At 39.6% G+C, this 12,924-nt stretch overlaps 1 protein-coding gene across 1 annotated transcript in view; it reads right to left on the bottom strand.

Moving 5' to 3' along the window:
* Positions 1-1,351: 1,351 nt before the first annotated feature.
* MTAP (methylthioadenosine phosphorylase) overlaps positions 1,352-12,924 on the bottom strand; it is a 154,357-nt gene continuing 142,784 nt past the window's right edge. The window contains exons 5-8 of the mRNA XM_009328977.1: positions 12,374-12,476; positions 8,355-8,594; positions 7,702-7,824; positions 1,352-2,247 (exon numbers count right to left, since the gene is read on the bottom strand). Of these exons, the coding sequence (XP_009327252.1) occupies positions 2,209-2,247; positions 7,702-7,824; positions 8,355-8,594; positions 12,374-12,476 (505 nt within the window). The 3' untranslated portion in view covers positions 1,352-2,208. The remainder of the gene's footprint in view (positions 2,248-7,701; positions 7,825-8,354; positions 8,595-12,373; positions 12,477-12,924) is intronic.

Raw genomic sequence — 12,924 nt, 5'->3', positions numbered from 1 at the left:
CCTTCTTGGCAGGGCTGCTCTCAATCCCTTCATCCCCCAGCCTGTAGTGATACTGGGGGTTGCCCCTACCCAGGTGCAGGACCTTGCACTTGACCTTGTTGAACCTCATGAGGTTCACATGGGCCCACCTCTTGAGCTTGTCCTGGTATCTCTGGATGGCATCCCGTCCCTCTGGCGTGTTGACCGCACCCCTCAGCTTGGTGTGATCTGCAAACTCAATCCCACTATTTTATGTCATTTATGAAGATATTACATAGTACTGGTCCCAGTACAGACCCTTGAGGGACACCACTTGTCACTAGTTTCCACCTGGACATGTAACTCTTTGGACGTGGCCATCCAGCAAATTCCTTATCCTCACCCAGCATTATCACCTAGCCTTGCATATGACGATGAAGAATTTATACCAGAAATGTCTAACAAAAAACACTAGCTACGGACCTGCTCTGTGCCATACTGTCCTGTGACACTGTAAGTACTCCGTATCTAAAACAAGAAAATTAATACAACAATTATCTTTATATGTCACTACAGAATGCAAAAAAAAAAAAGGGGGGGGGATTGAACATGGAAACACAGAAACAACTTTCTCTTAGAACATCCAAATATGAACTTTATGGCTCCAATCCATTTCACTAAAACTGTCTAGGGGGCAAAGATAATAACAATGAAAACGATTTTTAAGGCCAGCCATCTGATTTGGCTAGATATTAAAGGTAGTAAAAAGCATGTTAGGTCTGTAGCCTTCTTCCTGTCAAGCTTCAAGCTCTGGCTCCTGCAATCTAAGTTCCTTAAAAAAACACCAGAAAATATGGAAAGTTGGTTAAGCTATTTTCCCCAGTATCTGAAAAGCAGCTGTACTGTTTTTTCTAGGAAGAATATGTCCAGATCTAAAGGCTTTCACAGCAGGAGACTGTGTCTAACAGAACAAGACTAGCAAGCTAAAAAGCTTATGTACTTGCTTTATTTTCCTTTGGATTAATTTTTTTTTTTTTACATTATTGTGAGAATCTGTACCTTTCATATTTCTGATCTTTCCCTTGCATGGCTTGGATTGCATTCTGATCCATTTCTGTCTCAGCAATCCCTGCTGTTTCAGGGACTTAGAACCTTAAGTTCTAAGCAGCACAGTATTTACTAGAAGTGGTCTTTCTAAAAGTGGTGTTTACAAGGTATTACTACCAGCCTGTTCCATGAATGGCAAAAGCCATTGTCAGACAAAAAAAATCCACTCACTAATAACTAGAAGTAAATACAAAAATTAATTTCCACACAGTTTGGAGAAGCATAGGTTTCATTTGTTTTATTTACTAGACAAGAAGCAGCAGGTTATTTTATTGAAGTCAAATTGTATTAAAAAATAAAATGCATACGTTCAAAGCACTTGAGAACATTAATAACTTAAAACAGAAACTAAAACCAGAGTTGTTCAGATCAATGAAGCAGCAAAAGGCCAGCAGAGTGTTCAGGACACTGGGAGCAAAGTACTTTTCTGTACAGTTCTGTAAGTCATCAAAGTACATCTTCAGGCACAAATTTGGCTTAGGCATTACCTAAGTTCTTTTAATGAGAACATTCATTACACAACTGCCGCTGTGAAAGAACCACCACAATTACTAAATCATGTTTTCTAGCACACAAACAAAAAACACTGCTTTTTTAAAAAAATCACTGAAATAAAAAATATGTATAATGTATAAAAATAGTATAATTTTATTTTTAAATTGTGTATCCAGTTTTTCTGGTATGTTTCTGAAGTGAACTGTAACCATTTGCCTTGTTGAAGGAAATGATGGGAGGCAGAAATAGCAAAGCAAATAGCATATCTGTGCATCTGCTTTCTTAGATCTTATTTTATGAAACTGCAACAGACTATTACCCAGCCTTTCCTTTCTTCCATCAACTAAAAGGTATCACTAAATAGAGGATGACAACTTGCTACTGACTTTTTTCTTCGGCCACTGCCTGATCCAGCTTGACAGTAAAGCTATTCCAAGTTTAAAACATACTCAAAATCTAACTTAGCCGTCTTATACATTATCAAGCATCACAAAGATTATAAAAGCTGTCTTATACGTTATCATCGGTCAACGTTTACTCCATTCTTTTAGGCTTGTAACAATTTTTGAAGATATTATAACCTCTGGAAGTTCGAAAGTGATACACTGTTCCTTGTGAGCACCCAAACTTCAAGGTCCATCCAGGTTGTTACTGCTTTGGCAGGATGACTGAACACTGCACTGTTGTCTGAAATACAAAGTCAAAGTAGATGAATGCTTCCTCTGCCAACGCAGAGCAGAATTACTTTTCAATGAAAAGGCAGACTACACAGCTTCCATTTGGATTACAAACATGTGTAACTCCTTCCATGTGCATCCCCAACTTCCGCCAACACCACGAAAGTTAAAGGAATTACAGGGAGGGCATCCCTATAACAGTTCAAGGACTTGTCATTACAACTTTTTAAACCTATGTAACAGGGTTATCGGTATTGAGAACAACAAGCATATTGCAGAAGCCCTAAATTGAGGACTTTAGGCTCACAGGCTACAAATGAAAAATTGTTCAGCTTGCTTTTCGTTTTTAAGGCTAGCATACTGGTTTACATGCATCATTTATAGAAAGCTCTTTACAAATATAATCAGAATGCTCTGAAAATGAAGTTCCTTAAAAAAAAGTGATTTCTACATGTTTCTTCATCAATTTTGAAGTACAACTATCAAGAACATAAACCTTTCTCTAAAGGTGCACTGATTGGGAGTGAATGAAATACTCATGCAGGGACAGGCAACTTTGGCATCAGCCACATTCAAGGGCAGGACGTGAGAAACACTTCAGTCTCGGCTTTCTTGAGAGATCCTTAGCCTGCAAGGACCACAGTATGTAGACCAATGCAACTACAGTTGAAGTGAAGCCTTGATGAATTTTCCCCCTCCACCTTATTCACCTGAGCCAATTCACTCTAGTCACATAAATACGTTCACTGATTTCACTGAGATATTTTTTGAAGAAGAAAATTGCTCAAGAACGTTTACAAGATCAGAGCTCTACATACATAAATTATGAATGTCAGTTTCAGTTTGTGATAGACTAGAAAAAATGACTGAAAAATGTTAACCTTTATGCCCTTCAACTTGTTAGCTACCAAACATATTAAAGTCCAAGTATGTCAATGAAGTGTGCTAAAACACATCTACAGATACCTTACCCAATCTAAACTATCTCACAGTATCCACTTACCACAGCTCTCTTACCAAAGTACAACATTATTCCTTGCATCAGAGGTCTGACAAACATAATTTCACATAGACTAGTACAGAAGTTCAAAAAAGGCAGGTAATATCAGCAGGTCTCCTCAAAGAATCAAGAAGTTTATCTGAGGACCACTCACAGAAGCTCTGACATCTTACCACAGGCTGATTTTCTTACACCTACGCTGTAAGACAAATCAGTTCTAACATGACATTCCTTTTACCATCCCAGTACCGATTGTCTCCCAATCCTCACATGGTTGAACCTTACTGTAATAAAGGTAGAGAGCTCAATTCCCAGCTGTTATGAGTTAAAATTCTTTTCAACAAGACAGTTTCTCCTCTCTCACCAATACTTTTCCTAACAAAGATAAAAAAGAACCTACTATATTGGTTCCCTTTTGAAATTGTCCACTGTCACGAATTTGTTTACTTCCTTCAGCAATGAGCCCATGTTTTACTCGATCAGCTTTTGGTATCAGTGCCATGGCTGAAGTTCTTGCTGCCTTTGACGTCCCTTCCAAGCGTCAACTATAGGCAAGCCTTGGTTTTCCTGAAACCATCCCTACATGCCTGCTCTTGCTTCTGGATTCCTTCTTTGTAGCTTGTCCCTGCTTCCAACCCTTGAATGCTGCATTTTCACACTGGAGCTCTGTTTCCTGTTTAGCCAAGTCAGTCTCCTGACTGGTCTTTCTGTGGATCACTCCTGTGCTTGGAGAATGCTGCCCATAAAGACCTGCCAGCTTTCTGGAGCTCCTTGCCCCTTCAGAGCTGCCTCCCACGAGGTGATACCGACTAGTTCACTGGTTAAACCCAAGTATGCTCACCTGAACTCCAGCATCTGTACTCTGCTACTTGCCTTTCTCGCTCCCCAACAGGATGCCGAACGCCACAATTTCATGAGCGTTACAGCAACAACTGCCAGTGATTACCACCTCACTAAACAACTGTTCTCAGTGAAGAGCAGATCCAGCTGTACATCACACATGGCTGAACCATCCCATCCAGAAATTTCCCTGACACCAGCCAGAAAACACTTGGACCACTGTGATCAATAGCATCATCTGTGTTTCCTGATCCGTGACATAAATACGATGTTGTCATACCCTGTTCTGAAAGAGTAAGGGCTTTGTACCCTGGGCATGCCTCAAAATGACAGACTGTAGGAAGATGCTGTGCCTGCAGAAAAGTTTGCTCCAAAATTTTTTTCAAGCTCATGTAACCTGAGCCTGGAGAATGATCTCTTTTTACAGCAACAGAGCCAGTAAATACTGGCCTAAAGACATCTTAGGCAGTTAAAAAACAGTAGCTTTCAAACTACACAAACTCACTGGCATATCATGGATGAAAACACACATGAAAAGGAACAGACGGCAGGCAGCCTATCCTTCCACAGAAAACCAGCCCTTGGACATTTTTGCTTCAACACTCCAGGGTTTCCTAAAGACTACTGTGAGATTCAGAGGTGACACCACTGCATGTGTGTGTGTGGATGGGATGCATACCTCCATGGGAGGAGACAGATAAATGCAGCTGGGCAAAGAGACTGGCAGCATATTTTCTCCGGCCTGGTGAAATTCCTCCAGTCATAGCAGCCAGACTGGAGAGCTCAGAAAGGAAAAGTTGTGTCCATGTAGAGCTTTAAGGTTTCACATGCTTCCCCAAACACTAGAAACAGACACCAGCAAATGCCCATGTGAGATGGCCAGCTGAGGCCTGGATATAGGCTGGCATGGCTTTACATCGTCAGTGATCACAGAGTACCAGCCGCAGTCTTGCTTAGCTCCTCCCTTGTCTGCATTCCTTACCACATTACCACAAGGCATGCAAGGGGCGCTGCCTTGAAGCTCTAGGAAAAGGTGCCTCCAAAAAAGATCAGTTAAAAAAAACCCCATCGTCTGACCTTCAAAATTTCCAAAGTAAAATATACAGAAGAACACTTCACATCTACAAAGAGAACAGTTTTTTAGAACTGTTTATGGTTCAACTACACTACAGAGGCAGATACATACATACCTCTTTGCTGTATTGCATAATTGCCTCTCTCCTTATTCATTAACACAGAAGCCTAAGACCAATCCTTCATCTACTTTACCACCATTTAATGCTTCAAACAGAAAGATTTTTAGCCTTTCCTGCCCTTCTTAAGTAAAATCAGAGGAAGCCTCCAAAGCCTCAGACTTTCCTGTCACTTTTCCAGAGTCCTTGGTTGTGTTAAATCAGAAACAATTGTGACTCTTACTCTCCTGACATAAAATTTCAAGCCCCACTGCCAATACCTAGTTCCTGTTTCCAGTTCTTCTAATGCATTCAGATCAACTCCCTTTCTCAGTGTATCATCACTCAAACCAAGCCACTGTCAGTGAAGAGCATAAACAATAATAATTGCCAAGCCCAATGAAACTATCTCAATATTCATCACTGATACCAGGCAGCAGCAGATGCTTAAGAGAAAGAGGGTAAGAAGCTACATTAATTAGAATGGAGTGACCCTTCCTCTGGTGCATCATATTTTCTTCTTTCAGCGAACAGTAGTTCAGGAACTGAGCTGGAGGAAGCACTTGAATCGGTGTTTTAAACAGCTGACAATGAACTGAAAAACGGGTTAGCGTTCATTAAAGGGGAACCTTGCGAACTCAGTGCCAGCTCTTTCCAGTCACCTGCTCTCTCGCTCCCGATGAAGAATCAACACAATCACGCAAGGGAAAGCAACAGGACACTGCTTACTGAAGTACACCTGCCAGAATTGGAGGCAGATCCCTCAGTATCTAAGCAGCATTATATACTTGGGAAATTTCCTTGCATGCCAGCACGACCAAAGTAGCTGAGGAACATCTAGCACATTTTTTAGATTATTTCTTCAAACTCTGAGTTTTTTTCTATAGCTAGGCATCTGTATTAAACAAAAGTGTGGCCCAGCCCTCTGAAAATGTTTTCAGTGGATTAGAGGGGAGAAGGAATACTGATTCTGTTGTCTCCCTTATCCATCAATGACACAACTTCCTAAAGATTGCAAAGGGGAAAGGGAAAAGTCAGTTACCTCTCACAAATGTACAGAGGGGACATTAAAACAGATGTTTTAGATAACCGGGTGAGGAAGAGTCATAAACATAATCCAAGGCCTCCTAATAAAAGGTACGTTTTCTAGTGAAGAATCAGCAAAAGACTCATTTCAAGGATTTGGCTTGGACCTCCACAAACCTGACCTGGTCAAGTATGCCTAAAAGTGTCTGGGGTGAATTTTGCTTAATATGTCTTTCCTTTAGGACATAAACTAGAGATGAGAGTCACTGCCAAGAGAACCATAGTGGAACCAAAACTGAAAATTTGATCCCAATCAGAAGACATGAAAGATTTTTACAGCACATACAGTTCTGTTGATAGTTGAATTTCAGGGACACACTTTCAGGTATATGAAGACATATGTCTGTGTTCACCTTTCTTACCCATTCAAATTTCAGTCAACACAGTGATTTTCAGAGAAGAGAAAGAAAAAACTTAAGAGAGGAGAGTGTCATCAGAGACAGGACTCTCTCAAAAGTTTCCTCAACAGGCTTCCTCCTTTTCAGACTGCTGCTGCTTCCACTAACAGAGGTCCTTGTGGCCCACTTCTATCTGCTCTCTGTCTTTCACATTCCAGTTCTCCTTCCCTGTCTTCCACACCATCTCAATGTAATCCTCAGTTGCTCTCGCACTTCACACTCTTGTACTCTTGGAAGTGGCTAGTTGTCACAAAAAGCTTGTCAAGAAGTTGGACAGACATCCAAACTATTTTAACATTATTCTTTCCCTCTATGCTATAGCCAGAAATGAATCTCAAGCATGCCTGTGAAATAAAGGTGATGTAAAACGTGTAACTAAACACTTGTCTGAGAAAAATTCTGCCTAAAAATTCCATCACCACTATATTTTGAAATGTTTTTGTTTTCCTTTTTTTTTTTTCATGCACTGTGGATCTGAAACCTGTGGGAGTACACAGTTCTAATAATTTCAAACTGGTTATTACCCATATCTTGTAACAGACTCCTCTCCTTCTACATATTAAAAAGAGCACAATGGTTTTGGTTTGGTTCAGTCTCCTCCGCTTGGCTCTCCATTGTTTTAAGATCTAAGCTAAAGCTAAGTAGAGGTACAGGTTTTTCACTTGGATACTCACATAGATCCATATCTTACCTGTGCTATGAAGGATAACACTTAATCAACCATATACAGATGTCCTTAATTTTTTTACCTTTTGTAACACTTCTTGTAAAACTGAAGCTAGATCTTTGTAATAAAGCTTGATAGAATCCTAACAAATTTGTTTACCCATCTTGAATGGATTTGGTTTGTTGAAGCATCTACTCTAAGAAGTTATGATTTACGCAGAAACATCTTGGAACATATACCTATGTTATGTGTACATATGCATACACCGTCCCCAGTACATCAGCCTCATGTGTGTACTTACTTTCAGGGTGTGCAGGGTGTCAGTCCATTCCATGGAACCTATCTGAGGTATAGCAGTAAGGAGTATGCTAGTAGCCTTATTTGCATTCCCTTTCAGCGTCTTTAAAACTTTATCCACTGAAACCTAGAAATACAATAAAACTGAGTGGTGTCTCTCAATTTTGATGGAAAACATTTTAAATATCCAAATAAATTAATTTAACTCATAGATCTCTAAGTGAAAATGTGAAGCCTTAAAATGCCACAATCCTTTTAGCCAGTAAAAACTTCTTTCCTCCGCGGGTGTATGTCTGTGTTTTACAGAAATAGGAGAACTAAAGCAGATACATCATTTTGCACAGAGCTGCAAAATAAAAAACACCACACCAGTTACGGGAAGACAAGCTCATACACAGAGCTCACGAGCTTCATAGACACAGACCCCCTGATTCAGACAAGAGGAGACAAAAGGTTTGCTAGTAGTGAGGCAAGTTTATGAAAATGAATGAAGTGGCAACAATTTATTCTGTTCTTACTTTCACAATTGTTCATCCAAAATAACTCAGTGATACTGATATAAGAGCAAATTTAGTTCAGTATGTGACCTCTTATCAAAACCTACAGGTTCTCATCCAGATCCCCCAGGACAACACCCAGAGAAAAAGTTTCACTCACTGCTTCTTCATGTTCCTTCCAGCAGTCGTAATCTGTTGCCATGGCAATACTAGCATAACTCATTCCAGCTTCTTTTGCAAGAATCACTTCAGGCACTGTGGTCATGTTGATAACATCAGCTCCCCAGCTGCGAAACATCAAGCTTTCTGCTCGAGAACTGAAACGTGGGCCTTCAATTGTGATCATCGTCCCCTTGGAATGACACTGGAGCCCAAGCTTCTTGGTAGTCTCAATAAGAACCTGTAAAACATGCCAATATCAGGGAAAGGAAATAATTCTCCTGGTGCAGTGCTTTTGCATCCCATCAAAAAACTTATATACAAAAGAAATTAGCTTTATACAAAGCAGTCAAGCTTCATATAGCTACAGCTGTCCAAAACCAGTTGCCTCATCCAGCAAGATAAATTAATGGCCCTACTAACAGGAATGATCTTGAACTCATCTGATTTTGTCAGTATCAGTTGGATTACTGTTTTCAATGCAGACCAAGAAGACTGGAAAACAGAAAATTTTTGCATGATATTTAGGCTGTGCTTACATCGAGAACAGAACGGTGAAAACACTCCACTGAGCACTACATTACCACACAGTGGAGTTGAGCTGGTGAGAACAGTAGTAGGAAATTTACTTTTTGAAAGTAAAACTTTACAAGCATATACTTCAAAGAGTACCCTGGGAATCTGTAGAGAAATTATTATCACATTTTCCCATGCCAGTGACTGAGCTGTACACTTTACATATATCATGTACTTCACATTAGCCTTTACAGTTCAAACTAGGACCTTGTATATGGCAGAATCATCATGACTTTCTCTCTTGGTAAATGGCCTGGACAACACCAGTTGATACAGCAGGAATAAGAGTGTACCAGCATGTGTAAATGGGACCAGGACACCTGTAGCAGTCCTGAATAGGAAGCGGAAAGTAACTATGATGACATCTGTTTAAAATGACCATCAATGGAAAAGAAAAGTTTGAAAAGAAGTATAAAAGCAGCATGAAAAATTGTGACAGGACAGGAGAGACCTTCATAACACAGCAGCAATGAAAATCTAGTCCGACACCACTAGAAGCTGCCTTGTCAGCATCATGACCTGCACACAGGCAAGGTGGAGCAGCCTCCCTGCAAAATGCTGTGAGAAGCTTGCACTCCAGCTGGTTGGTCAAGCCGCCATACATGGGTGCAACAAGCAGCAATACCTTGAGTGTGCTACGTGACCTTGTGGGGTGCCTCCTCGCTGGCATGTGGATCAGTGGATTGTGTGGAGCAGCACACGTACAGATAAAGCTGGAGTACCCACACCTCCCACTGCAGATGCGTGTGAACAGGTAAACCTGCACTCCCAGAAGAGGGTGGGTGTGCATGTAACCCACATGTGCTGGGGAAGGGTATTTGTGCACGCAACTGCGTGAATATGCATGTAGAGGTAAAGCAGAGCTTCTGGGGATTAGCCACAGGACACTTAGAAATTTGTAGGTGTTTAACATGCTGTAAGTTAATCTAATATTAATCACACCTAATAATGTGGTTTATTGCTGATATTAATTCTGAATACACGATTCACTGATTGCCAGTTAATTACATGTTGTTAATAGATCAATAGAGAACTTCAACTGTGACTTGACTTAAACCACAGTTGAGCAGTATTTCCCTGAAACTCTTAACAAATTTCCAACTTTACTCCCTATAAGATGTTGCAGTTTCTGAAAGCAGTAATAACCAAGGCACCCTACATTATTCAAAAGTTTGCAGTCAGAGAAAAGATAAACTCCTTTCAGATTCTCATTTAATTTACAGTGCATAAACCAAATAAAACAGAGTATTTTCACATATTTGCATAAATGCAATTTAATATAGTTTTCAGATGTTTTAATGTAAAATTCCTTAATTAATCTATTACATTAACAGTTTTGGCTTTATTATTATTGCATTTATCTATGAAATTCCCCTGGACTAGGATAAACTGGGCTGAAATGATCCCAACAATTTTCAGGGATAGTTCCAGGAAAAAAGTTTAAGTCACTTTTATCTGGTATTTTCAAATGAAGTGAAAGTATCCATTTTCAGCCTCGCTAAGAGCTCAAAACCACATTTCTTTAAAACATCTGTTAGGCTGATTAGAATGCATAGGCTAATGAGATAATGATCACATGTGAGACTGGGAAGTACCTAAATGTTTTTTCTCTGTTTGAAAAGGAGCATTTCTCTGTTGGCTTTTCAAAAAATGTAATACCCAAAGAACACTGTCTCTAGCTACTTAACAATCGAATGAAAACTAGCCTTGGCATATGTTTCCTGCAGCCTCAGGAAATGGCTTATGCATATCTACTTACCTTTTTTAAAAAATGAGAAAGAGACACAGCATGAAGTACTGCCAATCACTTTAGTAATAACACTATTTTTAATCCATTTCAAAAAGTGTGCAGTTAGTTCTCAATAAACTCCTTATATCTGTTGTAACAGGACATCATGCCTAAAGTCAGTAAGCAACTATATGCCAACTAATCTTTGGTAAGAGCATGTGGCTAGCTTTTGTAGCATGAAAAATGCAAAGTATTTTGCATAATTTGCTGCTCAGTGGAAGAATGGCAAAAGCATGCACATGTGTAATACGTAGTGGTTTGTTTCCTCATGAGATTTAAAATGTCTTTACTTCATTGCAAAACACCTTGATTCCCAGTGCATTGAAGAATTGTTTATTGCTTCAATGCACTGGGAATTTATTTATTTATCCACAGCATAAATAAATAAATTTATTTATTTATTTATTTATCCACTTCAATTTATTTATTTATCCACAGCAATACCAACAGTGCTGTGGACCTGCTGGTGGATATCTCGAAATCACACTGTGTCTGGCCAATTAACAAAAATAGCCTGTAACGACACTGAAGCGAATTGGTGACAAGAGCAGAATAGCTCAGTAGTACAAATATTTGTACATGCTCTCGGTACAGATTGGGCCACCTGCTTCACAATTCAGCTTTGTCCTGCTCAGTGTAGTAACTGACCGCACAGAGGGCAAGTCCCTTAGATGGATATGACTGATTCTGTAAACATTCCTGTGCCCCTGGAGAATGTACCTCCTTGCAGCTTCTGATCAGAGCATTCCACAACAGCACAAAATGCACAGTTCAATCTTCACCTTCCCTTTTCCTCAGGTCTAAGAATATGCTAAGGTGGCATCATATTTAATCACAGATACACTCCTCCCAGAAGCTTATAAAGGTGTTAAAAAACAGAGCAGTGTTTCACACTGCCTAGTCTTTTTGAAGCCTGAAAATCTTGAAGTGACAAAACTAAGAGCAACAGTTAAGAATAAAAGGCTTCTGTAATTTGGCTTGTTTCTATGTTTAACATCCTTTACACTAAGCCTTGGCTTTCCACCACCACCCACTGCTACAATGCACAAAACCACAAATGCAATATTGTAATTTCTGTGAAGCTGAAGTAGTATTTATTTAATTCTTTGTATTAAGCATGTAGAGTGCCTCTACCATAGGTGCAGTTTTATTCAGAACAAAAAGCAACTAATTCCTAATCTGTCTTCCTGCTTTGTCCACTTTGTTGATCTCTTGGCTTGTTACCTGATAAATAAAGATCTTTTGTCCTGTTATTAAGACCCCAAGGAAATCTAGGTTGCCAGCTGACATCTTCTGCATACCTCCCTTAGGAAGACAGCTCCTATAGACACGAGATCTTTTACTTCCCATGCCTTCCAAATGTTCCATTTTTCCATAATACCATGACATATCTGAGAAACAGGAATAAAGAGGTGCAGATTGCCTCTATATTCTAAGAACGCGTAATTCATAGAATCATAGAATACCAGGTTGGAAGGGACTTCAAGGATCATCTGGTCCAACCTTTCTTGGCAAAAGGACGATCTAGACAAGATGGCCCAGCACCCTGTGCAGCTGAATCTTAAAAGTGTCCAATGTTGAGGAATTAGACTACTATATCATGAATAAGTGCCATAAAAATAACATTTCTAAATATTATTGCAAAATTCACTAACCTCTCTGGTTTTGGTGCAGAACGGCTCTGCCATTGGAATATGACATACTCCTGAAAGAGTGGAATGCTGCCCATCATATAAAGTACAATGTCTTTTAGTTGTCCTAGAAAAGCAGAAAACACGCTCAGAGAGAAGAACAGGGATAAAACAGAAAAGAAAGCAAGAAATTTACACAGCATTCCTGGAAGGGAACAAAAATATCAGTATGGTATTAATGACCACTTGTAATCCTGTTTTGCCTCTGTACAAACCTTTCAGAATTGAGCTCAAGAGTATAAAACCGTTACTGTAGTAGTGCATTGGCAATTAATTAGAGAAAATCTATTGTTAACAAGATACTGAAATGCTGATTTGTTCCTAAATGACAAAAACAGCCACATTATGCCACAATTCTACCAAAAAGAAATCAGCTGAATTTAATAGTCAGGCAAGTAATCTCTGAAAAAAAGAGCACAGTAACCTTTCAGGAAGGGAAGGAATCAAGCCTGAATTACCACAAAGCCAGTCAAAATAGAGGTTGTTCATATCATTGCATTCCTACATTGAAAGGA

The sequence above is a fragment of the Pygoscelis adeliae genome, unplaced genomic scaffold (genome assembly GCF_000699105.1).
Source record: "Pygoscelis adeliae isolate BGI_AS28 unplaced genomic scaffold, ASM69910v1 Scaffold127, whole genome shotgun sequence".
NCBI lineage: Eukaryota > Metazoa > Chordata > Aves > Sphenisciformes > Spheniscidae > Pygoscelis > Pygoscelis adeliae.
The sequence above is the reverse complement of the archived record's forward strand: the minus strand, read 5'-3'. Positions and strand labels throughout refer to the sequence as shown.